Below are 26,948 nucleotides of genomic sequence, written 5' to 3' on the forward strand. Positions count from 1 at the left end.
CAGAGATAGCATACTGATCCTGTGGTGGGACTGAACAATCTGCACAGAAGAAATGGACTCAAGAACAGGAATTTTAGCAGAACTCTCTCATATGAGTAGATTCAAAATCTTGCAGTTACCTTAGTTAGCATGGTAATCTTAAAAAGGAGGCACCACAGTCCTTCCAGAAGACAAGATGAACACCCCAGAAGGAAATGCCAAAACAAGAATGCCCCCACTAAACCAGCCTGATTCATAGCTTAGCTGACCTCTGAGCAGGGCACAAAACTGCTACACATTGCTTGTTAAGATGTATGGTGCGCACCTAGGGCCAAGGAGGACACACTACGTGGCTGTAAGCTCCTCAAGCCAAAACAGAGTTCCCCAGATCACCCCCATGTCCAAAGCAGAGTGTGCTGTCAGAGGCTTATCCTTCCTTTGTGCCACGTAAGCCACTGTAGCTGCACCAAATGCAAATCAAAGCATGTGAACAAGCGTGACAGTCAGTAGAGTTGTTTCAGTTGCTTACTCTGCACTGACATATGTACAGCTCACCTCAACCTTAGGGTAGAAAAATAAAAGAATGCAAATGTATTCTCTCAGCAGGGGAGGAGAATCAATTGAAAATACAGTCCTGGGTGTAGAATTAGACATATTAACTGTATTTTGTTGTTGTTCTTACTAACTTTGAGGATAATCACAGCTGTTAGAAAAAATAAGCCATCACAACTTTATATACTAGTCTTGCTTGCTTTTACCTATTTTAAGAAATACAGGGCCACCCCTTTAGAGTAAGTTTTACAAACCTACAGACTTCTAAAAAGTTACTATGAACAGCCACAGGCTCTGTCTTCCACAGAAACTCTTAATGACCAGCAGCTGTAAGGGGCAGCACCCAGAAAGCAACTGTTCTCTTTCCTCACAAGAATACACACACTTAAACAGGACATTTTTTAGTTCAGGTTTACTTTTTTTCTTCACAGACCCTAAGGGGGAGTTTATACCATACTTTCTCCTTTTCATCACTAGTACAGATGCAAGACAATCAGGTATCTGCTTTGGTTTTCAGTACGTTTATTTTGTACACAACGTTTTAAAAGCCAAAGAAAAATTAAAACTTTCAGCATTTCCATGAAGCCAACATTTTCTAAATTAATGTGAAAGTTTGGTTATTCTACTCCTGCACTTAACAGTACACATAGAGTAAATTGAAAGCACTGGAATAACAAGCTTTTTCTGCCACAAAACAATTTCCTTGGAAAGCCTCCATAGTATGAACAGGCTTTGCTGTTTTATATTCAAGGACCAGACCTTCTCCCATTTCAGTTTTAACTAGTTTGGTATTGACAGCTTTACCAGCATTGCTAAAATTAGTACTTAGTCTTACAATAGCTTCAGATGGAAGGTTAGGAACTATAGCTTTCAGGTCAATTGTCGAATCCTGCCCAAAATTGAGAACCATCATAAAGACTCTGTCTAACCCATCCAGTTCCCTCACATACACAAAAACATCACTGTCATTCCAGATGTAGCACATCCACCCCCGATGCATGGGGAGCTCATTGTTGCGAAGTAAAGTCAGCTCTCTGTACAAATTCAGGCTTGAGTTGGACTGGGTCATCTGGCTCTGCAACAGTCAGCATTAACAAGGTCATTTCTTTGCACCAAACGTAAGAAACACTGCTTACCTCTCACACCATCTGTTGAGAATGCACCTATTAGAATTCTGTTTTGACAATTATCTCTGCAAATTCCAATGAAAAAATGCTTTTTCTCATGCACTTTCCTGGCATTTGTGGAGTGGCAAAGGCAGAGGTTATTAGGCACGACAGAATTTCCCCAGCACTAACATTATTTCTTCCTCCCACAGTGCTCTTACAGTACAGTTTATTCAGGAGACAGCCACAGTCATTCAAAGCTTGATACTGAGTCTCATCTGCTGAAGTCACAGGGTTTGTTTTGTGGTTTAGATTTGTCCCGTCTTGTATTTTTTTTCTGTCTTCAATTCTGATTAGCACTGTAAATCAGCAAAGTCTGATTTACTGCTCTACTTATGTTAGAGATGGTCCATGTTAAGTTCATTACAAGGCCAGAGCCTTCCATAGTAAATGAAAGAAAAACCTGATTTCAATTTAATATTAAAATGGTTAAAAGGACGTTTAAAATCCAAATTGCCACATCTACATCATAATTGCAGTTGCTCTGCTCAAATGAATATAGAGGAAGCAGGCTTCTTGATGGTGCAAGGGTTTCCTTCTCTAATTAAATTTGTGAGGATTCAGTGCTTTTTCTTCCCTTAAGTTTATTCTTACTGCCAGTCCCTACTAAGTAAAAGAATTCATGTATCGATTTTACACTGACATATTTTTAGACCATTAGTTTGTCACACATACAGATACCTACTTCAACGTTTACACTTTGGTAGTCAGAGTTAACAGGTAACCAGGTACTGTTGCCTTCAGTAAAACCAGCATTAACTTTGCCATCCCACTGCATGGGGGATTTCTCTGGAAAGGTCACCTAGAAAATAAAGTGGTGATTAGTATATTAAAAAGTTGTGAGAACATGCTGTTCAAGGGACATCTTCCAAATGATCACTATTTCTGTATTGCTTTCTTTGGTCTAAGACAAAATGTAGCAAGAGGAGGATGTGCTTCTGCTCCAGATCTAAAGAAAATAAAAATCAGGACAGTTCCTGAAGTGGAGGAGAACGGATGGTCTCATGGATATGGCATTGCTGGGTAAAATGTGGAATTCCCAGATGACTCTACTAGAGTTGTCTCCCCTTGCAGCAGACAGTTGGATAAATGTTGACTGACAGCTTGAATATTCTGATAAATATCTAGACATGCAGTTAGTGATTATATGAAGTAATGAGCCCTAAGAAGAAATGCTGTTAAAATACCAGTAAGCAATTAGTAAATGCTCTTCAGTGTCTGTTCTGTAACAATCACACTTTTCACCTTAGAACTGTTCAAGTTTACATTTGCAAGGGGTACAATTTGGACAGGATTGTTTGTGTTAGAAAGATGAAATTATTTCCAAGTGTGAAAAGTTTATTGAAAACAAGCTTTTAGCCGATTAAAAAGTGTCAGTGTAAGAACTCTCAAGTTCTCATTTTGAAGAATTCAGAAAAATTCTGAAAAAGCTTCCGCATTGATACTGAAGAGCTGCCAAAAGATCTGACACTTAAATTTAGTAAGAGGGCATAAAATATTTTGCACATACTTTGAGTGTTTGTTTTCCACAAAAAAATGTTTGTCATATAAAGGGCACTTTTCAATACAATCTGTCAGAACAGCAGCTCAACAAAAGAAATTGTCACCTCGCTTTGTGACATTATAAATAAGGGGTTTCTCCTTTTAGCATGTTCTGAAAAGCAGGGTGAAAAAAAACCCTTAAGTTTTCAACACTGGTAATGTTCCCTTTCATCTTTACCTCTTTTTAGCTTCTCCTGAAGCGTTTCAAGTGCTGGGGCTAAAATCTATATCCTGAGCAAATACTCTCTATCTTTCTAAGACACCCATTAATCAGGGAATCTTCCTCTCCAGATTGAGTGAAAAGTGGTTTTGCATTGTCACAAAGCCATGAGCCACAGGGTGGCCACTAAGAGAGTGAGTAAACCCGAGGAGCCAAGCACAAGCCACTTTTCTGAAGAGTATCATTCTGTCAGCAGTAATCAGCAGCAGTAAGAAAACGCAGGAGATACTTTGACCTAGGTGTTTCTCAGAGGAAATGAGATTTCCTTTTAAATCAGAATAATTTCCTCACATCCGAATCAGACAAGCCTGGCAATGATCCTGTGCTTCAAGTACCTCTTTCCCTTTGATACAGAGCTAGCCAACACTGTTGGTAACATCAGCAAAGGCTGTCTCATTCCTGAAAAGAGGCTTTCCACAGTGAAACCAGCACCTGCTGCAGGACCATGTTCTCATGGTGCTCAGCTGTGGTAATGAGAGGCAGAGCTGAGCTGTTCCCTTTTGGGCTTGACCTTTTCCAGTCATGCCCATACATCTTGGACAAGGAGACACAACAGAAGTCAGGAATGATCATAGAAGAGGCAAGAAGCTGTAGGGGTTGAATGTGAAAGCTTTTACGTTATGCAGGTCAGCACAGTGTGAGAGGCACGCTTTGTTTTAATCCCCTGACCTTGAATTAACTTCTGAAAATAACTGTAATCTAACAAATCTGTCACATGTTACTTGTACCTGTGATCAAGTGAGCTAGGCACCTGGTTCCCAGGCTCAGGTACCTAAATCCTGTACAGAAAGGGATCTAAAAGACAAATCAAAAAACCCTGTGTGGCAAGCAAAAGCCACCTATGCTGGCCACCAGGAAATGCTAAGCAGGGGCTGGTCTGTACACCCACCCCTTCCTGGAGACCCTTGCTTCAGAGCTTGGGTGCATTATAAAGAGCTGTGGCTCAGCCGGGTGCCTTTGCCGAGCCAGACCAAAGCAGACTGCAGGAGATAGTGACTGTAGCTACGATGTGTCATGAACTCTAATTTCCTTTAAATACAGCCAGGAAATAATGGACTTTGACACAGCAATTAGGGTACTCCTGTGGGAGGAAGGAGTTAGCAACTAGGTTCCTCCTGCCTCAGATGACTGCAACACACCTCTCCTAACCACTAGTCCAGGCCCAGTGTTGGCACTGGCTGCCCCTTCTGCTGAAGGGAAGCAAAGCAACACAGCTGCAAACCATGCAAGACTGATCTGGCAGAGGACAGAAATCAAGGACCATGACTGCAGTCTAGCAGTTCAGACATATCAAAGCCTTGATTCTGGTCTCTCATCTGGCCATTTCCATGTACTCTCCAGTGGTTTTGCCATGGGGAACACAGAAAACCATCTAAACAGCAAGAAAGACTGAGTTTGGGTAACAAAACAAAAGGTCTTGTATTTTTGAAAGCTCTCTTACTCAGAACTAAACAACAACAGGATCAGAGCTTATATGCTCTTCACTTACGTTATCTGATGCAATGTTTTCCATGCCTATTTCTTCACCATAGTAAGTTACCGGAGTACCAGGGAGGGTTAAAAGCAGCATGTTCATAACATTGACATACTCCTTCCCAATCCGAGATGAAATCCGAGCAGCGTTAGGGCTTCCAACCTGAAGAAAATGTCATTCTGTTAAACACACATTACAAAATTCCATGCATATATATAATCAGTTAACCAATTTAACAAGGTAGTAGGGGGTTCTTTTTCCCCTCTCCAGGCCCATGAGGGCGATTATCTTGGTGCCAGTACAGACTTCTGCCCCAAATAATTTGGCACACAGAAGCCTGCCAGCAGCACACGAGGCAGAAGTGAGGAACGATGGCAAATAACAACTCTCCACAATTACAGTTCCCTCAGATTTCTGCCACTTTCTCTTCTGTGTGAAGGTGGTGCCTGTTTGAAAAGATCTCTTGCACATCCCAAACATGTTTGCTAGCAGAGAGCAGCAAGGTTTTAAGTTAACTGCCCTCAGCTGCTTGCTCTGGCCCCAGGAGGTTTTGAGAATCCATTGCACTGAGTCAGTTTACTGCCAAAGGTAATTGAACCGATTCCATCCTCACTGGTGGTTTAAGCCAAGGCCCATACTACACTGGAGACACCAAGGGAGAGACATGATCATAAATTCCCTTCTGCCACCCTTGCATGGGGAGTATAACTGTCACTGAAGGGCAGGACAGACAGACAGCTGGGCAGTGCCAACAGCTGCGACCACAGCAGCCGAGTTTCACATGGGCATCTACTACAGCTCAGCCACAGGCTCAGGCTGCTGCTGCTGCCACTGAAAGCAATGTCTGTGCATGGGAGGGGAGAGGTTTCTATCACCATAAGAAGAACTATCACCTATAGGTTTCTATCACGTATAGAAACAAGCCCTTCCTATAAAAGCTGCTCTAGAACTCTTACCGCCCAGTTTGGCCATTTTTCTGCAGGCATGTTTTTCATCCACAAGTTGACAGCTTCAAAAATACTGTTGCCTGATAGATTTTTCATGTTAATCAGGTTGAAATTGAAGGGAAAATCTGCTTCTTGGATAAAAGTTGTTCCATAATACATCATTGTTGCTTCAATGTTTTCATCACCATCAGAACCCATAAATCTACAAAGAAGTACACAAATGTCTTTTTTGGCTCATTCTTGATTTGTACAGAGCAGAAGGTATCTAGGAATGGTGTTGGACATACATATAAAATAAAACAGCATTAAGAAATACATTTGCTTCTCTCCTCCCCATCAAAAAAAGACTAATACTGAGAAACAATATTCTGTAAAGCAGACAAAAAGACAAGGAGAACTATTTCTTGGAAATTACTGGAGAAAAATCTCCAAGAGTCAACATAAGGCTATATCACAGAACCAACTAGGTTGGAAAGGACCTTGAAGACCATCTAGTCCAACCATTAACCAAGCACTGACAGTTCCCAACTACACCAGATCCCTCAGCACTATGCAACCTGACTTGTAAACACTTCCAGGGACGGGGACTCCACCACCTCCCTGGGCAGCCCATTCCAATGCCCAACAACCCGTTCTGTAAAGAAATGCTTCCTAATATCTAGTCTAAACCTTCCCTGGTGCAACTTGAGGCCATTCCCTCTTGTCCTGTCACTTATTACTCGGTTAAAGAGGCTCATCCCCAGCTCTCTGCACCCTCCTTTCAGGTAGCTGTAGAGGGCGATGAGGTCTCCCCTCAGCCTCCTCTTCTCCAGACTAAACACCCCCAGTTCCCTCAGCCGCTCCCCGTACGACCTGTGCTCCAGACCCTGCACCAGCTCCGTTGCCCTTCTCTGGACACACTCGAGTCATTCAATGTCCTTTTTGTAGTGAGGGGCCCAAAACTGAACACAGGAATCGAGGTGCAGCCTCACCAGTGCCGAGTACAAGGGTCAGATCCCTTCCCTGTCCCTGCTGGCCACGCTATTGCTGACACAAGCCAGGATGCCATTGGCCTTCTTGGCCCCCTGGGCACACTGCTGGCTCCTGTTCAGCCGGCTGTCAATCAGCACCCCCAGGTCCCTCTCTGACTGGCAGCTCTCCAGCCACTCCTCCCCAAGCCTGTAGCGCTGCTGGGGGTTGTTGTGGCCCAAGGGCAGCCCCCGGCATTTGGCCTTATGGAAACTCCTCCAGTTGGCCTCAGCCCATGGCTCCAGCCTGTCCAGGTCTCTCTGCAGAGCCTCCCTACCCTCGAGCACATCAACACTCCCACCCAACTTGGGGTCATCTGCAAACTGACTGAGGGTGCACTCGATCCCCTCGTCCAGATCATCAATAAAGATGTTAAACAGGAGTGGCCCCAAAACCCAGCCCTGGGGGACACCACTCGTGACTGGCCGCCAACCGGATTTAACTCCGTTCACCACAACTCTTTGGGCCCGGCCATCCAGCCAGTTTTTTACCCAGCAAAGCGTGTGCCCATCCAAGCCTCGAGCAGCCAGTTTCACCAGGAGAATGCTGTGGGAAACTGTGTCAAAGCCTGACTAAAATCAAGGTAAACAACATCCACAGCCTTTCCTTCATCCAATAAGGAGGTCGCCCTGTCATAGAAGGAGATCAGGTTTGTCAAGCAGGACCTGCCTTTCATAAACCCACTCTGACTGGGCCTGAGCATCTGTGTATGTGACTGAAATCTTACCTTTCTGAATCCACATCCACACACTCCATTCCAGCAGTTTCCATGCTTTCTTTACAGAAAAGGATATGGGGATCTCCCAAGTTGAAGAGGACCCAGCGATGTGCCCTTGCAGCAAAGGTGGCTAACAGTATCCTGAGCTGCATTAGGAGTGTTGGCAGCACAGGTCAAGATCCTTCTCCTCTACTCAGCACTAGTGAGGCCACATCTGGAGTGTGGTATCCAGTTCTGGGCTCCTCAGTACAAGAGAGACAAGGATATACCAGAGAGACTCCAGCAAAGAGCCACTAAGGCCGTTAAGAGACTGGAGCACCTCACCTGTGAGAAGAGGCTGAGAAACCTAGGACTGTTCATCCTGGAGAATAAGTCTCAGAGAGATCTCATCAATGTATGTAAATACCTGAAGGGAGGGTGCAAAGACAACGGAGCTGGATTCTGTTCCTAGTGATGCCCAGTGCCAGGACCTGGGACAATGGGCACAAACTGAAACACAGGAGGGTCCCTCTGAACATCAGGAAACTCTGTTTCACTATGAGGGTAACTGAGCTCTGGCACATGTTTCCCAGGGAGGTTGCGGTGTCTCCATTCCTGGAGATGTTCAAAAGCCATATGGACAAATTTCTGGGCAACTGGCTCTAGGTGGCCCTGATGAGCAGGGGGTTGGACCAGATAACCTGCAGACGTCCCTTCCAGCTCAGCCATTCTGTGATTTTAGCAATCGCATCACTATGTGTCAGACATGAACTGTATTAACAACACTATACAATAAAACAACCACAGAGGTGCTTAATTATTGTCTTTGGGATCTGAATGGTTGCCCATTCTGCTTTTGTACAGTCTGTAGAGCAGAGCTACCAGGCCAATTCATTTCCTTTCCCTCACACATTGGGGAAGAGAGAATATAGCCTATGGACTGCTATTTGCATTTGAGGAAGAAAACTTTTTATGTTATTAAAAAAGTATTTTCTTTCTAGCAAGAGGGTGACAAATATTAGAGAAAAACTCACTAGCTGTAGTAATGATTACCTGTATCGGCCAGGTTCACTGCTGAACTGATTCATGGTTTGACGGAAACTACGGATGATATCATGCATACCAACTTGCGTGGTCGTGTAGTCATGGTAGAGCTGGGAATAGGCTGTGACACTCTCCTTAAAGAAGAATATAATATTTTCCATTAGTTCACCAGTATTTTAGATTTCAGAACTCTCTAAATTCTTCCCATCCTTTCCTGAGACAATGCACCTGTCCAGATAAATTTTAATTGAAATGAGTTTAGCATGCCAACACTAACAGCACAGAGCTGAACTGCACTTGGGGAACTCTAAAGATAGGATAGCAGAGGGCTGATTATTTTGGATCCTGTTCTTCAAGAGGGAGAGTCCACCCGCAGCACTAACCCACCAAGCTCATCTGCGGCAGCAAGCACAGCAGGTGCTGTGGGCACACACCAGGCTGGAAAGATGGACGATATTGTTGAGTTAATGTTTGAAAACAACAATAGTTGTGGAGCTGACCAGTTTTATGCAGTCCCCAACCCGGCAGGGGAACCATGTCTTAGGGCTGCCGCTCTCTGGAAGCATCACCAAGTTCACTACCTCAGCAAAAGCAAATAGCATAAATAACAGGGTGCATGCCTCAATGTGTCTGGCCACCTCTCACGGCGACATACAGCCAATGTGAGGGTTTTTTTGTTTTACTCTGATTCCTACTAGCAATGTAGAAGAAATATGTGCTAGTGACTGCTACAGAACGCCAAGCATGCAAGAACCCTGAGCTGACCTCCTGTAGTGGGACAAACAAGCAACTACTGAAATCACAAGACTGGTCTTTTTTAGAATATAAATTTATAAGCAAATTATTGATACAGAAAATCCAAAGCAACAGTGTTAGAACAGAAATACAAAGTATATATGGACAATTCTCTTCCCACCCACAGCACTCCTGTGTGCGGATATCTCACCCTCAGTCCAGAGGCTTCTTTCTTTTATGTGGCTCCTTCTGCAGAGCACCCACCTGCCTTCCAAGGGACGTGGCTGACCCAGTCTTCCTAAAGTCACTATTAGGACCCAAAAGAGTAAAAACATACACTCTCTTGCCCCAGTAGGAAATAAGGAAAAAAGCAAAGACAGAACATATACATTACAGGATTCTGGGACTTGTTCACTTGAGGCTCATCTCGGAGATGTGTTGCTTCTAAAAGAAATTTAACAGCGCTGAAACTAAATCCATCAATTCCTTTGCCAAGCCAAAATTTGATGATATCCTAGACAAAAATAGAGAATTCAAAGAGAGCCCATGCCATTCAAAATAGTATATACTTAAAAGGAAAAAAACAGACCTGTTAGGAGATATTAATACATAACAATTTTTAAATTTGTACTTCAAATTTTACTAAAAGTTAATCATATCGATCTAAGGTCAAAACTAAGATCAAAATAAAGGATGTCTTCTTTCATCCAGCATAAAAAAGAAAAATACTGGTCTGCAATTCCTCCTGTAATTCACGAAACCAAAGCCAGCGCATCTTTTGCTGAAAGCTGTTTCTCATCTCATCCAGACAATTGGACTCATGCTAAATGCTGATGAACACCCATCATGGCTGCACACAATTAGAACGTGTGGATTCAAAGATGCAAGAACATGTTGTTCTGCACAGACCCTGTACCACCAATTTTCTTTTTATACAATAGAGCTCTTAAAACATTTGTTCTCTCTTATTTATTATAACTAATGTGAAATTTAAAATTTTATTTTCAGGCTTATTTGTTAAATTTGCAGGAACATGAAAAATTATTATCCAAGTTAACTGGTATCGATTTGTAATTTCACTATCTAATTCAGAGGTTAGTCGCTACTAGCAAAATGATATCTTACTTCAGTAGCTATTATATTACTACAGTTTTAATTGCTCTGGTTTTAACACACAGCTCTAAAGTTCAGTCCCTCTTGATGGTTTCTGCAAATATTCTTTTAGACCAGATCCTTTTCTTCATCTGAGGAGAAAAACATTTTTTTTAAAAAAAAAAAGCTATTGAATTGCCTTTTTTTTAAATGTATAAAGTACACTTGTCTGAATAGGCTGGAGTAGAACTAGTCCACACTGAAGCTTTACAGATCACGCTCAAACTTTAAAGACTAACTTACTGAGCTGTACTTTCTCATAGAGCCATTCTGCAAGCAGCAGCTGTCCATATGGTGTCTGTCCAATAATAAACGCACCAAAACTTAATTCATGCTTATGCATGCGCTTGTCACAAAAGCAACACCAGGTATCAACAGTGCAAATATCAAGCACTGACATGGTACTCACTGAGACTGATCTACTTCTATTTATGTGGAAAAACTACAATGTGCTGGCTGCTAAGTTTCATTGCTCTTGCATGTCCTGTGGCTAAAATCAAAGACTTCAGCTTCTCTGGAAGAGTCCATTTGCTTCCTGCTCAGTCTTCCTAACCTTCTGAAACAAGTTTTAGAATTCATATATTAGACAAAGATTCTTTAACATGCTGGAACAATTCATTATGTTCATAAGCATTTCCCAAAGGTCGGTGTTATCAGGCAAATCTTAGTAGTTTTCACTTCATTTCTCTGCATAGAAAATTCAGCATCTATTTACTACTGCAGCTTCAGTAATGTATCAAAAAAAAAATAGCTAGGACCACTGAAAAGTACACATGATGCTGGGAAAAAAGGTGCAAGTGGCAAGATGCGGTATTAAGGGGAGTATCAAGACACAGAGATTACTAGTGGAGTTCTTCAAGGCTCAATCTCCAAAGCAGTCACATTTCATGCTTTAGTTCACAAGTATGGCCAAAACTGTTCTGTTTTTTCTTTATGCAGGTGCAGTACCCATAGTGATGGGAGAGGCCCCACAGAGACAGTGAGACCATCACAGTAGAGCTGGACACCTGTGAAGACCACTGCCGGATAAAAGCACCAAAATTCAACAGTACAAAGCAGCAAACACCTAAGGACTAAATCAAACTACTTGAAGTAGCTGTACAAAAAAAAAAAAAAAAAAAAAAAAAGCAGCAATTGTCAGATTCCCCGTGTTCAGGCCCACTTCCCCATATTTTAATGAATTCCACATTATCTGCCAGGAGATGTGATGCAGACAGGCATGAGGTTCCCTGAGAGCACCACCACCTTGCTGCAGTGAAGCATTCCCACTCTGACAGTTGTCCATCTGTCTGTGTCTCTCCCCTGTAAAGTCATCAGAGAGGGAGACAGATCGAAACTCATTTATCTCCCCCTTATCCCTGAGCCCAGCCATTCCTTGTAATTCAAATCAGCATTGTCTCCCTTTCCCCAAAACGCAAACATCTCTTTGCCAAAACAAGGTGCCATCCCCACATCTGACTGGCTAATTAACAGCTCCTTGTATCAACAGAGATAAAAACTTCTTTCCACTTGAGTGATTCAGCTCTGTTTCAGCATAGGCTTCAGTGCAAGAGCCACTTTATCTTCCACATCAATCCTTCCATTAATTGCTGTCCTTGAGGCAACATCCAAACGCGCTAAGTGCCTTCACCCTTGGCTCTTGATGGAGATTAGAGCTGAAAGCAGTTACCTGCTTTCAGACAGCAGTCATGTTGGATTCTTTGAGTACTAGCACCAACTTCAAAGCTTAGGATACAGAGGGAGAAGCACCTATGTCACTGTACAAGATTCTGCCCAGACACATTTTCTGTTCAACTTGTTTAATTATGGCCATCCACATTTGAGAAAGACCTGAGGTTGGAAGGGCTGCGAGGAATAAATAGCGGCTAAACAAAGGGATGGAGAGTCTCTCACTTCAGGGAAGACTGGAAAACCCCACCCCATTTAATCTATTTTATCAAAAGCTGAAGGTGGATATTGTCAGAGCTGAAATACAAATACACCTAAACAAGGGTGGGAAAAGCTATTTCAGCTGAAGGACAGGTTTGATTTAGAGAGATAAGTATGAACAGTTTGCCAACAAGGTTAGGCTGAGAAGTAGAGGGCTCCTGAACATCAAAGCAATTTTAAAGACAGCCTTTAGTGGGAAGAGAAAGGGAAAAGGAGCTCCCTTTAAAGTGCAACAGCCTGTTCCAGAAACTCATCAAGATCTTGTCAGGCACTTGTGAGAGCAGGGGACTTAAGCCAGCAAAAAAGCAATAGTCACACCTTCTTAAAATCCAGAGGACTGCAACACCACCAGCTGCCAGTACTTCCCACTCAAGAACAAGTTTACTTGGATTTTTTTTTATTGGTTGCTTGTTTGCTTTTAAATTAAAAAAGACTTGACACAAAGTAGCTTTGATACTGGAAACATTACAGCATATAGCTTGAATTCTGCTTATAAACTTAATTGTCTGGACACCTTTTTGTTTCAATTATTTACATACGCTGCAAACCTTGATTATTTCCAACTAGACTGTAAATTTCGTATCATAAATAATCAGCGAAATTAAGTGTAGAACTAGTTGTTTTGCTGTTGACGCAGCAGCAGTGGGTTACATACTTACATGTATTTCTTGTTGGACAGCGAGGTTGTGAAAATTTAAGTCTGGCTGTTCTTTACCGAACTGATGAAAATAACATTGCTTTCTCACATCATCAAACTGCCAGCTGGAATTCCCAAAGACACTCACCTGCTCACATAAGGGAAGGGGATAATCAGAACTCCTAATTTAATAAACATTTACTGCCATTCATACTTTAAGATGTAGTGCATTACAAGCATATAATAAAGCACGAAATGCCTAATCAGTGTTTGAGTAGATTTTGGTACTTGTTTCACATTTTGTTCTCCCCCTAGTTGCTCTCCCTTTAGTTGTGCTTCGCCACATGTATTCCTTGTTCAATGTTCTGTTTCTTTTTTATTTTTTTTTTCTTAAGTACACCTTCACTGGTAATTATTCAGAATACAGGGGAAAACATTGGTCGGAACACTTCTTTTGGACTCGTTTTCCCTAAAACTTACTAAAAATAGCTTTAGTTAACTTAGAGCTTTCTGCAATCTGGTGTTATCCTTTTGAAACACTGACAGCAGGTTAAAACATTACCTTTATCATCATCTCTGTAATAAAATATTCCAAAAGCTAAGATAGCTCTTAAGACTCTAAGTTTAAAAATAAATTACATTAGCTGGTACAGAAATTAATTCCACCTTGTGTTTTTAGAATATACAAGTTCATAATCATGCACTCATCAGTTCAAATTTCAAATAAATATATTTGAAATAGGCAACACACTTTCTGGCCTGCTCACATTCCAGAAGAAAGAAAAAAAGCCAAGAACACACCGTTTTATTTCCATCCCTGCTAACTATGATTTCAGAGGAGCTGAAGTGGTTTCTGGAGTGGAGTACCCCCCCCCCCAGAAGGGGGCACGTGAGAACAACTTGTGAAAAACTTGTTCACGGCTATTCCTTTTTGTGTTTGTTTAGTCAGTGAAGATTTAAACACTGAGGTAAAGAAACAAAACTCATTTTTGAAGTTCGGCCTGAAGTACAAACTCCTGCCCCCTGAGCTGGTTTAAATCTTAACCTGCACTAGCTCATTTAGCAACATCAGTACTTCTCAACAGTTCATTTAGAACCCAGTGTACATTGGGACAGCTGCGTTACAGCTGCTTTTGCTATGCAGCAACCTGCATCCAGCTTGGGATTTGCAGGTGTCCCTTCCCGTGTTTACCCAGTTGTTTGGAGGAGTGGCGGAACCAGCAGCCTGCGTGCAGTCCTGCCAGACGTAGTAGTCTGTGTACTTCCCAGTCCGATTGCGACTCAGCTGAAACCATCGGTGTTTGTCACTTGTGTGGTTTGGTATTAAATCCATTATCACCTTTAGCCCTTAAAAATCAAACCATAAAAAAGCCCATTAAACTTAGCCTTTTAAGACAAAGTTCACATTTTTTTAATGAAGTATCAGAAGTGTTTGGGCTTCTTCCATCCCAGAAGTCTGTCAAAGGAGAGAGGCAAAAAAAACCACAAAAAGCCCCATATTACCAGCACAGAGAGGAGTCTGCAAGTAGCTGCAATGCATCTTGCTGGTACCGTTCCCGCAGCCTATTGCTGAGGAGAAAAAGAAAGGGGAAGAAAAAAAAAAAAAAATCACAACAAATTTCTGTTGTTGTGAAACACTTCCACTAACTCTGGCTTCAACATGTCTTCTACCTCCCAGGTGGGAAAGGCACTTCACCAGTATAGGATCAGTGAGCGCACACTCTTCCTCACCCTTCCTAAAGGCTAGACATTTTTAAGTCCCAAATGTTTCTGGGACTAGTAAAACATTTTCCATTGGACCGAACAGCTGTAAGGGGAAACACCTGAGCAAAGACCTAGCCTAAGGCAGAAATGCACCAACCAAGGATGCAGTCACAGGAAGGAAGCACGTGTTCCCTCCCAACCCTGTAACTGGTTTTCTGCTTTCTTCAGCCATAAAATTCAGTCAGAAACATCTGTATCTCAGCCTTGAACCCCCAGACTATCCATGCCCACACCATATGCACCCGTGAGCACAGACAGCACATCAGCCCACCAGCCACCAATGTCCTCAGAGAGAACCATGCCTTGCAGAGGCCAGACAGCACTGACACTGCTGTGGTAGCTCCACATGCCTTTGGTCCTGCTCCCAGCACTACCCCATTGCCCAAGGGCAGCAAAGGGCAATTGCAGAGCTTGCTTGGCTGTGGAGCTAACACGTGCCCTTCACTGGCACCTCCATCTGCTTCTGCTCAACACCACCGTGGGGGAATTGCCAGATGCACAGATTGAAGTCTCAGATCATAACCTAGCAGTACAAGATACACCTGCATAATATGAGTGAACATCTTTCTAATGGAGTTATTTTGCTCCGAGTTGCAGCTTACCTCTGTCATGTATGGCTGCAAGCAGATTCTCAAAATCATTCATTGATCCAAACATGGGATCGATGTCATAGAAGTCTTCAGCCCCATATCCAAGGCCTTTTAAGGGGGATTTATAGAAAGAGGTGATCCAGATGGTTTTTATATTCAAATATGTAATATGGTCTAGTTTTTCTTGGATACCTATTTAAAAGGAAAGAGCATCATCTGTTTAGAGAAGACAAATGTTTTTGTTGAAATGTTTGCCATGGGCTCTCAAAGATGGTACAAAGCTCCCTTTGATACATAGCCATGCTGGTTTTCACTGATCTCAGTGAATCTTGACATTTCTTCAAGGATAGCATAAGATCACAGAACAGAAACCTTTCAAAGCCAGTTTTACAAGGAAGATAAAGCAGGAATTAAAAAAAAAATCAGATCAAACCAGGTTTCTATTCTGTATTATAAAAATATTTACAATTTCATTTAATAAATTTGATGCTCGCTTCTGAAAACAAGCTCCTATATTTTGTTCAAGTGCAGCAACAGCATCACTTTCCTATTTCAAGGAACATCAACTAATCCTCAGACCACCCAAAGGGAAGCACAATTTTAATGCAAAGATCCGAGGTTTTCCCTGCCTTAGGAAAAGTCTCTTATGGGTTTTTTTCTGTTGTTTTTTGTAAGGACACCTCACTCGAGCCTCCCCTAGTATTTTTAAACCTTAATCTTTCCTATCTTCCTGTTACTACTGGCATGCAACTACAGAAACAGTTTCTTCTCTTCACTTGCCAGTAGGAATATATCATAGCTACTGCTTCTTGTTTAGATATTTATTGTCCATTAGGATACTGAGCCTTCCCTTATCGGAATGTAGCCTCAGATAAGCTACTGGTAAGTGGTATTGCCTCTTAGTATCAGGTACCTCTTCTCAACTCATTCATAAGAGTTCAAAAACACCTAGACCATGAACAAAGCAAAAAGTAACACATCTTTCTCTCTTCTTTGTCAGGTGTTTTGTTTTTTTTTCCTCACCTTTCCTTATGAAAAGGCAGCCAATTTAACATGACAAAGTGCTCAGCACCACCCGTCCTCCTGATTGACCTCAGTTTTGTGGAGATGTTTTGCTCTGATGGCAGTTGTACTGCTGCTCGCTCTCAGCCCCACCTCTAAACATCTGTTCTAACTCCACATTTAAACTTAGCGCTTGAGCAAGCAACTCCTAGAGCAAGCAAGAATATGAGTTGCCATTAATGATTAGTCAGACAACTTTTCTTCCCTTTGCCATTAGGATGGCTTTCTCTATTGGACCATGTGGTGATTTTTATTTCTATTTTTTTTTTCAAATTTTTATTTAATATATATATATATATACACACACACAGACAACTGCTGCACAGCTTTGCACATACCATGAATGGAAATTCACCCACCTTTCAGATCTCCATTCCCATCCATGTTGCTGTCCTTGAAGGAACGAGGATAAATCTGATAAATAGGACTAGCCTGCCACCAGTCAAGGCACTTTGGAGAGAGGGCAATAATCGCAATTGTAGCACACACAAGCACAATGGCAGCAGCAATTATGAGCCAGAAGAGAATCTCCCTGGTGACTCTGTATCGAGCTTGGCTGGAGAACTTCAGCAAGACTTCCTTCGGCATCCCTGCATAGGGCTTCAATGCTGGCTCCTCCGTAGCTGCTGAGTCCACAACAATGCATGTTTTTGGCATTTCTTCTTGACTAATCGTAACAGTCTCCTTGTCATCAAAAGCCTCATTTTGAACAAATCCATTATTCTCCACACCTCCCTTCTCACTCAGCTCCATAGGTAAGCTCTTAGCTTCCTCCTCAACCATTTTACTTCATGGGTTTTGTCCTGGAGACTCCAGCCACAGCAAGAAAGCGTAGCCAACACACCTTTGTTCAGTGAAATGAGAAGCAGGGTAATTAGCATCTGAGTTTATAATCAATCCTGACAAGCTGGTCAAAGTTCAAAAAGAGACAAAAAGGGCAAAGTGCTCCCGCTTTTCTGCATAATAGGCATCTTCAGCAAGATAACAGAACGCTACAAGAAATCTCAGTATTCTAGGCAGATAAGCCCATGTTGGTCATACCAGCTGAGCAGAGTTATGTTTACTGTTGCTCTCCATTACACCTAACTTCTATTTTTGACAGCAGGGGAAAATTTGGAGATTTTACCACTGAAAGATTTAGTAAATATGCAGCTTTACAGAGTAGTCATGGTCTCCCCTGTCTAAATCAGTCTGAGCATTAATGAGTAATTTAGACAGCAAGAGAACAAGGTGTGACAACTTCTGGCCCAAAACCAACACCACAAACTAAGAAGAAGAGATACAAAGGCCAGTTGCACTTCATTTAGAAAAACAAAACCCCTGAAACTAACCCAACCCAGCCCACTCACAACTCTTCAGCAGTAACAGGGATAAGGCACATACCAATCTTGCAATTCACAGCACGTGACAGGTTGCTACACTCAGGGCTGTCCCCAGGTCAGGACAAGATAGCTCTGCACAGGCACGAGCAGAGACACAAAAACGCACTGCCCATTACTAAATTTCCCTTATTTATTTTTAATTTGTCTCAAGGAAAGTGACCATTCCCTTCTCCCTCTCTCCCCCCTTTCTACTACTCTAGCCAAGAAAAAGCATCGCCCAAAGTCTGCACAAGCATGCACAGATTTACATCTGTGTGCCCTAAACCCCAGTTGCCCTGAAGCCATGAAAATGAAATGGGGGTGGAGGGGAGCAGTTGGCACTGTACCAAATACAAGCTTATGCCCTGAGTGTACTGTGCCTGCCTGGAAACTTTTACAACTTACTGATATAATGATATTAAGACTGCAGAGTCATTAGATGGGAGAGTGTTTCAAATAATTTCCCACTTCTGAACTTCCCAGCAAACTCTGCCTGTGCAGCCACTGAAACTATTGCCATTATCTCAAATGCACTGGCAACTATCTGACTGCACAGGCAGAGTTTGCTTCTGGGCACTCCTGTGAGCAATGCAAAGAAAAGGATTACATCTGTCAGAAAAGACCTCTTAGCTCAGCTACTGAAGAAATAACACATTTTTGAATAATTTGACAATTGCATGCCAGATTTTTTTCAGTCATTAGTTTATAAACTTTTTTCATGGTTTGCAACAAACATAATAAATACTTTTTTGAGGCCAAAACCAACCTTTTCTTCACTGCAGTTGCCCATGGGAGTTTCCCTGGGATTCTGGTCATGGGCAGGGATTTGCTTTTTACATGTGACCCCCATTTCATTTTGATGATTCATTTCCAATTAAAAAAAAGAATGTGTAAATACAGAACATGTTTTAGATTGCGTCATGTATACCTCGAGACCTTAGTACTCCGCACCTTGCTTTTTCCCTAAACTCAGAGGTTTTAACATGCCCATGGCTTCCTGCACTACCCAAAAGCTCCTTCAAGCACCCGAGCACAGCAGAAAGCAAAGTGGGTCAGAGGCAAGAGCAAAGGAAAACTAAAACACAGCCACCTGCCATGGACGTGTGGGTCAGCCGAGCCAGCAGGACTCAGGACAGTTGGGCACACAGAGAGGACTCAGCACCAGGGCTGGGAAAGTCTGGTAATAGACTCACACAGCAACCTCACTTGTGGGTTGTTAGGTTTTGTTTGTTGGGGTTTTTTTGGTTGTTTGTGGGCTTTGTTTAGGTTTGGAGTTTGGTTTTGCTTTTTCCTAGACCATAAGCACATTTCTAAACTGAAACAGAATCAGTTGGGAATGCAGATCTGTCTATATATGAACATATATACTTTGTGCCTCTGTTTTTCTATTTATGTACACACACACACCCCAGCAAGGAGTGTGACCCTCCAAAACCTCACCACAGGAACACAGCCAAGTCTCAGATCATGACACTGTGCAAAACCAACAGCTATAAGGCTCTGCTCCTGCTGTGATATTTAGAAAGGGAGACACAAGTAATATGTGAAAAGAAAAGCTGGAGAAGGACTTGACTGAAAAAAGTCAGCTAGGAGTAATACTGACAAGCAGATTGTATGGTAGTCATCCAAGTAGCCATATTTGTCCACTTACTTGCTTTTTATTTCTAAAATGCATTCTCAGCCATAGCAATGCACCTGACAGGACCAGCTACCACACTGCTCATGCCAAATCTTTCCTACTAGACTAACGGGAACTGGGAATAACCTCCCCGCATTTGTAGAAAATGCAAAGGCTGTATTCGTGCTAGAACACAACTGCATGACAAAACAGCAAAGCAATAACAGTGACATCTTAATCAGATTTTAGTGCTTCTTTTTCCTTTCTCTGTTTCTCTCTGTAAGGTCATGCCTGACATGTGAGCCTACACAACCAAGGCAAGCCATGCTGTTGGTTTACCTGGGACATCACAGCTGCATCATGCAGAACTTGTCAAAAGTCACAGTCAGAATCTCTTTTGAAGAATGCGGCCTGCGTTTGAGGATCTTCATGTTTACCATTTTGCAACATGGGCATACAGTGAGAGAAAGTGGGTGTCAGAGCATTTACATACTCAAGACACAGATCAGCAGTTCTGCAAGTCCCAGAAAGCATCTCTGGCACACCACTCTGACAGACATGTAATTTATCATTACAAACAGCTGCTCAATAGGCAATGCTGCATGACCATGACTGAAGTTGCAGTTTTTTGTTTAATTCAGCAGCATTTAGTACTAATTTAATTAACTCCTGTACCTGACTGCTTGTTCCTGCTTTGCACTGCCTCATGCACATGAAATATTTAGGCAGCTGTGCAGTGAAACAGATTGGAAAACAGATTTGGCTGAAAAAAATAATGTCATTCTTCAGACAGTTCTATTCCTAATCTGCTTGGTCCCTATGAGATCACACCAACGCTTCACCCAGGCCAGCACAGGGAGGAGGAAGAGGAGGGCAGCAGGCAGGGAGAGGACCAGGACACAAAGCACAACCACTCAACCGAACAACTTGAGTCAAATCATAGCCTTCAGGCCCCACATTTGTTTTAGTACATTCCTGTCTGTCCTGTAGAGAAAGTTTCTATCATTTCACTTCCAGGAGTGGAAAGCAGGTAAGTCTCATACTCACAAATGCTGCTGGAATCAAAGACAGGGAGAGGGTTGAAATTCTCTTAACATCTTACCCCCAATCATTCATGAAGTCTTCAGAGGATCAGTGACCTCACCCCACTTTACCCAAGTACTACATCACAACTACCCAAAACACTGTGGAAACTCTGATTCCAAATGAGTATTTCAGCATCCGCCTTTCCTTTAAGCCAGCAAGCATAATGGTGATAATTGCCTGCATGTGTGCTTGATCTAAAGATATGCATACTTCATAGAACCGATAAAGGCAATTTAGTATTGTGGTAGTCAGAAACTGCCACTGCTCTCTGTACGCGTGGTTTGGAAACCGTTCCTTTGCTCTCATTTGAACATCTTGCAGGAGCACAACGACCAAAGCCTGCTCTGTGAACCCTGCTGTGCGGGAAACATGTCTTCAAAAGAGCCCCTCTTGTCCTAATGTAATCCCCAAGTAACATTAAAGGCTTATTTATACCTTAAGTAGGACAGATCGTGTCTTAATTGCCAAGCGGCCAGCTGAAAAGAAGAGGATTATGCTGCCTTGGTAGATAAACGCAGCACGCAGAAGCTGTAGGCCGTGTATAGATGAATCCGTGTGCACTACCTCAATCTTGCACTGGTGGCAACAGGGCACAGAAAGATACAGGGATGTGATCAATTTATTTGAAGGTTAAAACAGAACATAAACCATCCTGGAAATGACCAAGTAGTTGTCTTGAACATACGGCTTTTAGAATCAGACCAGCAGTGCTTACAGCCAGATTTCAGTTGTATTTCAAATGAACTCCACATTGCTACAGAAGAGCTGGAGCATAAGCAGGTACCGGCAGAGCACAGGTACGCTTAGGCTGGACATCTGGACCCTGAATACTAAAAATTCTTCTGGAAAACCTGGAAAGTGAATAAAGCCAAGGAGCTTAAAATAGGCCTTGATCATAAACCACCACAGACACTGGAGAACTAGCCCAAGAATCTGGTACCACCTCCTGTATGTTTTTCCTCATGGACTAAAAGTAAAACCACTCAGACGTTCTGTTTTTATTACAGACCTATTTGTTTTTTCTCTCCTTGAGTTGCTCGTCTTAAAATTATTTGATAAAGGGAAACTGTAAACTTAATCTTGAGAGGCAGATCACTAACAATTCCCACTGAGCTTTAACTTTTTCCTTTTAAAATATATTTTATGTATGCAGGCATTGTTCTTTTGGCTTGCTCTCAAGCAATTCTGAAACGGTTCCCTCCTGAGCAATTTTACAGTTTAGCGGGAGTAACTAGCCAATGCAACTGCCTTAACAGAATCCACTGTAAAGTATTAAAGAAAACACTTGATATTCTGTGCCAGTTACTCTGTTTACCTTAGGGTTAGATAGGGAAACAAAACCAATCGGTATGTGGGCAGTAATAGTCACTATCTGCACAGATTGACATTTATTTCTGTAAAATGGAGGGGTTAATTCCCCACAAGTATTTCTTATATATAATTGCTTAGACAGACTGGCTGACTAAGTAGTCTGCTGTTTGATGCTATGCAACTGCCAAGTAGCTTGCCAGTTACTTGATACCATACATATTATATTGAAAACCATACAGAGGAGTGATTAAGCACCCTAACGTGCTACGTATAAGATGATGTTTATTGTTAAAAAGTTCTCTTGCTTAATGCTTTTTCATTAAATGGTTTGTTACCACTGGAACTGGTCTGACACAATGTCCTTTACCTCTAAATATAACCTCATTATTTACAGAATCAGGGTCAGCTTTACACTCATGTAAAGGGTCGAACACTCTAGTTGCCAGTTTTTCCTCAGTGGGTCCCCAAAAACTGATGGATAATCTGACCTTTAAAGCTACATTTCATTCAGCACAGTCCTCCCTTGACTCAGAGGGCAGCTGTCGAGAGATATGCTCTCCAGGAATAAGTTTCTGACACAGCTTCTCCTACCCTAGGCATCCCTGAGTGCATGTGAAGTTTTTGCCATCAGCCTGCAGCCTCAAGTCCTGAGGGGTAGCCAAATGTAATTGGGTGGGACACCGTGACATGGTTTGGTGGGGTTTTATTTTTTTAATGCTCTTAGTCCACTAATGGACTATGCGATTAAAGGTTAATGGCATTATAAATGCTGTAATTAGCTACTGCTTGGCTTCTGTGATGTTTCAGTGGTAGGTTTCAGGGGAAGGAGGTACCTGGCTCCTGCCTCCCATGGGTTATCAGCATGGCTGGCTTCTCTCACTATTTTTAATTAAAACAATTGTCCTCTAATTCCTTCTGTTATCATAGTTGCAAGAATAGCAGTATACAGAGTTGACTCCTTCTGGATGCCCTCCCCTCCAGAGGGTCAAACACTATACTGTCATGACACCCACAGAAAAACTTACTTGAAAGGAAACCTATTTGTTGCCTCTCCAAGAGGAAGCTCACTCGCATAACTGCACCCTTCCCAATTTACACTGTTACCACTCTTTCCTTTGTTGGCATTTATCCATCACATTTCTGTCATGGAGGAGACAACTTTCAAAGAACTGTCTTTTCTAGCCTAGTCCTCAAAACCTTTGGCAGGGAGACCTAGACCTCAAATTTTCCCTCGTACAAGCTGGGAATGTTCAGCATAGTATTAAACCCTGAAAGACTGTTACTGAAGTTTTGATGGCCATAAACTCAAGCACCTTGGTGCTAGTGAAAGACTTCTGAAATGGGGAATTCATAATACACACACAGCACAGCTAGCCAAGCAGAAGCTCAAAAATTAAATGGCATTGCATCACATCACCACCACGTGCATCCTTTGGGTTACCGGAAGACAGCATCCCAGTGCAAGCTACATCTATTCTTGCTACAACTCATCTCTGACAGCAATTTACATTCACTGAAGAGTTACAGAGAAAGAGGTTTTGGTCCGTTGAGCACTACGCACTTCCTCATGTGGAAGGATTAAAAGATTTTTAGGGAGGAGCTGTCAGGCAAGGAATACTGTGTTCTCTCCCTGACTCTCCACAGTCACTGATGCATGATCACAACTACTGCCCTACAAGCTGTGCTGCTTTTCACAGTGCCTCAGTTTCCCCACCTGCAGGAATTACACACATAGTATCACAGTTATATAGAGCACTCCAGCCTCACCAGAGTTTAGATTAATGAGTTTACCCTTACCTGTCTATCAGTGCATCTAGATAGGCCACCTCGTAACCAATTTGCTTTTTCACATGGATCAAATCAGTGTCAGGCATTTTATGATCAAACCTACTCCAGTTGTGCTCCCCTGAAATAATTTCCTGTTGGAAGAGCTCACTTCACATCAGAAATCCCCAGTCTTTGTACAGAAAGCTTCACTCAGTAGTACTGAACTGCATCCCAAGTTTGTGACCAACAGTTCATCAGTTCCACATCAGATCATAACAGTCCAGCAACAGGAACGCGAGTGAGGTAAAAATCAAAACAAAGATTGAGAGTGAAACCAGAGGGAGGAAGTACACATTCCTTCCTGGAAAAAATTACAGCAAAACCAAAACAAACAAAAAAAACCCAACAACAAACAAACAAACAAAAAAAAAACACCCAAAACCAACACCCACAAAAAACCAAACCCACACCACCAAACCAAAAGAAAAACCAGCAAAGCAACAAAAACCCAATTCTCCAACTCAGATGGACTGACCTAGCATGCCGCACAGCAAGAGCTGGCATGTGCAAGGTTCTATATCCAAGGAAGGGGCTCTCCACCCAGAACAAACTAGAACTGTGCACCAAGGAAACATTTCACAGCTACAAGAAGCCATTTCCAAAGACACGTACCTTTCAGTGTAGACATCAGGATTAGAACTTGATCTCAGATTTCATTCACGTGAACATAGAAATTGTAATTGAAGACAATCCTTACTTTCTGTAAGTTAGAACTGCTAAAAACCTATTTCCAAGTACAAGCCTCTAAACACAGTCTAAAAGTTTTGTTACAGAATCGCCTGGCATTCAAGAATCCAGTGATCAGGGTGACAGCACTGCTTGGTGAAAGGTGAAGCAAGCATCGCCTGCAGCAAATGCCAGCCTTTCCATTTTGAATTTAATGAATCCACTGAACTGCATGAGCCATCTCTCACATTATGTATCTGCATAAAATAGTTTCAGACACTTAGCTTGTTTATACTAGTGAACCAGAGAAAAATGTAATCCTGCATTCAGCAAGTATTCCCATAGTGCATTTAAATTGCCCCTGTCCTTGCCATCCAAATAGTGGAGTGACAACTATCACACATATCCATTCCCACCTGCCCCCGAGGATAATTCAAGCAAGTGTCTGTCCTTCACTCTCTGAGGCACTCTCAGTTCCCATGCTGCTAGCTCTGACATCCTACCTAGGAGTCTGTTGTACCAAGTTCAGCAGTAATCTAATCCACTCAGAAAAAAAAGCCAGTTTGCATTTCAAAGATAGATCTTCAAATATTTGAGTACTGAAGGCTGAGTAGAAAGACAGGTGTACATCTTCAAATCAGTGATAACACAATACCCACTTTGTACATTTTTTCCCTTCTTTCCTTAATTTCATCCAGAAGCTTTTATTTAATGCAGTTCAAAGCATAGGTGTTCCCAATACCATATTAAAGTGTGTATCTACAAGATAACTTTTGTTTATATTCACAGAATCATAGAATGGTTTGGATTGGAAGGGACCTTGAAAATCATGTAGTTCCATCCCCCCTGCCATGGGCAGAGACACCTCCCACTAGATCAGGTTGCTCAAAGCCCCGTCCAGCCTGGCCTTCAACACTTCCAGGGAGGGGGCAGCCACAGCTTCTCTGAGCAACCTGTTCCTGTGTCTCACCACCCTCTCAGTATATAATTTCTTCCTTATATCTAATCTAAATCTACCCTCTTTCAGTGTAAAGACATAATCTCTCATCCCATTACACCCCCCGATAAAGAGTCCCTCCCCTTTCCTGTAGCCCCCTTTAGGTAGTGGAAAGCCACTATAAGGTCTCCCCCGAGCCTTCTCTTCTCCAGGCTGAACAACCCCAATCATCTCAGCCTGTTCTCATAAGGGAGGTGCTCCAGTTCCTTCATCATCTTCGTGTCCTCCTCTGGACACCACTCAAGCAGGTCTCTCTTCTTCTTATGTTGGGGACCCTAGAGCTGGACACAGCACTGCAGGTGGTCTCTCACGAGAGCAGAGGGGGAGAATGACCTCCCTCGACCTGCTGCCACACTTCTCTTGATGCAGCCCAGGATACGGTTGGCTTTCTGGGCTGCAAGTGCACATTGCTGGCTCATAGTCAGTTTTCCATCCACTAATACCCCCCCAAGTCCTTTTCCTCAGGGCTGCTCTTGATCCACTTCAGTTCACAGAAGCAGCACCTGAAATACAGTAACTATGTAAAGAAAGTTGCTGCAATTACTCACACACTTGAGATCTCTGCATTTTTTTCCCCTTTAATAAGTTGAGTGGGAAGTTAAATACAATAATTATGATCTCTGAAGCAACAGTGTGGAACTTGCTAAATGTTTTTAAGGCAAAGACAAGCAGGAATGAAGAGATTAATGTAAAATATATTTAACAATTTTACAACTTCTCACACATTACAATAAAAAGGTGTCCATGACTATAAGTAGAGACCGAGAAGTTGTTGTAAAGCACCACTCTTCTAATCACCTGCCACACTGTTTGCATTAGCAGAGTTATCTCCTACAACTATATCCTTTGAAATTAAGAGCAGATTTAGGAGAGCTGGAAAAGGTATTTTTGGTTTGATTTCACATATTCTCTGCTCCCCAAGCTGAAACATTATTATTTTACACACACTAGAAAAACACACCTGCTTTAGATACTCAGGCCAAAATCCTTACTGCACCATTAAACTTAGATGTGTTTATAAGCTAAAGATGACCACTGGATAAAAAAGGATCAGGAAAAAAAAAGTGTATGAGAGCTCATTCTTCAATTTCTCCTAAGAACAACAAATTAAATACTACAGATTATTTGTCTAAGATTAAGCAGATATCCACCTTTTGGAATGTGAGTTAACTGCCAAAATAAAACCAATAGTCACAGAGTGAATTTGATGGAGATGTTAAGAAGTTTCCTTACGAAAATACTGGAAAATATCTTTTGATTAATGCAACAGTTTTTAACAGGTACACACTTACTCAAAGGCTTCCAATTAACTTCTAAATATAGGATAGTTACTAAACTATATGTTCATCTCCCCCCCCAAAATACATCATTGTGTAAAGTGTGTTTGTATCAGTTTCTCTTTTAGCATATTTTTTAAAGACTATTCAGATTTTTCAAGGTGAAAAATAATACTCTTGCAAGGAATACAACATACTCGAACATTTTTGCGTCCCTCTAAATTTTGGACAACTCGAAGTACATTTTAACTCACGATTCTAATCCTCATCAGTTTTTGGTAAATTTTAAAGGCAGGTGCTGATACAA

The 26,948-nt window shown here is 42.1% G+C and overlaps 1 protein-coding gene across 2 annotated transcripts; it reads right to left on the reverse strand.

Moving 5' to 3' along the window:
- Positions 1-1,156: 1,156 nt before the first annotated feature.
- SLC3A1 (solute carrier family 3 member 1) lies at positions 1,157-17,441 on the reverse strand. Of its 2 annotated transcripts, none has more exons than XM_026845681.1 (10): positions 16,858-17,441; positions 15,449-15,628; positions 14,275-14,429; positions 13,105-13,230; positions 9,759-9,878; positions 8,639-8,763; positions 5,890-6,082; positions 4,949-5,095; positions 2,383-2,499; positions 1,157-1,606 (listed from the first exon to the last, which is right to left on the reverse strand). In XM_026845681.1, the coding sequence occupies exons 1-10, from the start codon at positions 17,279-17,281 to the stop codon at positions 1,166-1,168; spliced, it is 2,028 nt and encodes a 675-aa protein (XP_026701482.1). In that variant the 5' UTR covers positions 17,282-17,441; the 3' UTR covers positions 1,157-1,165. The 2 variants fall into 2 exon arrangements, with proteins under 2 accessions (XP_026701482.1, XP_026701483.1); XM_026845682.1 differs by having other exon boundaries at positions 4,919-5,095.
- Between the last annotated feature and the right edge of the window lie 9,507 nt (positions 17,442-26,948).

This window comes from Athene cunicularia, assembly GCF_003259725.1.
Source record: "Athene cunicularia isolate RWA chromosome 3 unlocalized genomic scaffold, athCun1 chr3_part1, whole genome shotgun sequence".
NCBI lineage: Eukaryota > Metazoa > Chordata > Aves > Strigiformes > Strigidae > Athene > Athene cunicularia.

Excerpts from the sequence above, each read along its gene's own strand:
- SLC3A1 (XM_026845682.1), bottom strand. The coding sequence starts at position 17,281 with ATGGTTGAGGAGGAAGCTAAGAGCTTACCTATGGAGCTGAGTGAGAAG. Across the intron at positions 15,629-16,857 it reads TGGGAATGGAGATCTGAAAG|GTATCCAAGAAAAACTAGAC; the intron begins GTGGGTGAATTT and ends CCTTTTAAATAG. Across the intron at positions 13,231-14,274 it reads CCACTCCTCCAAACAACTGG|GTGAGTGTCTTTGGGAATTC; the intron begins GTAAACACGGGA and ends TTATGTGAGCAG.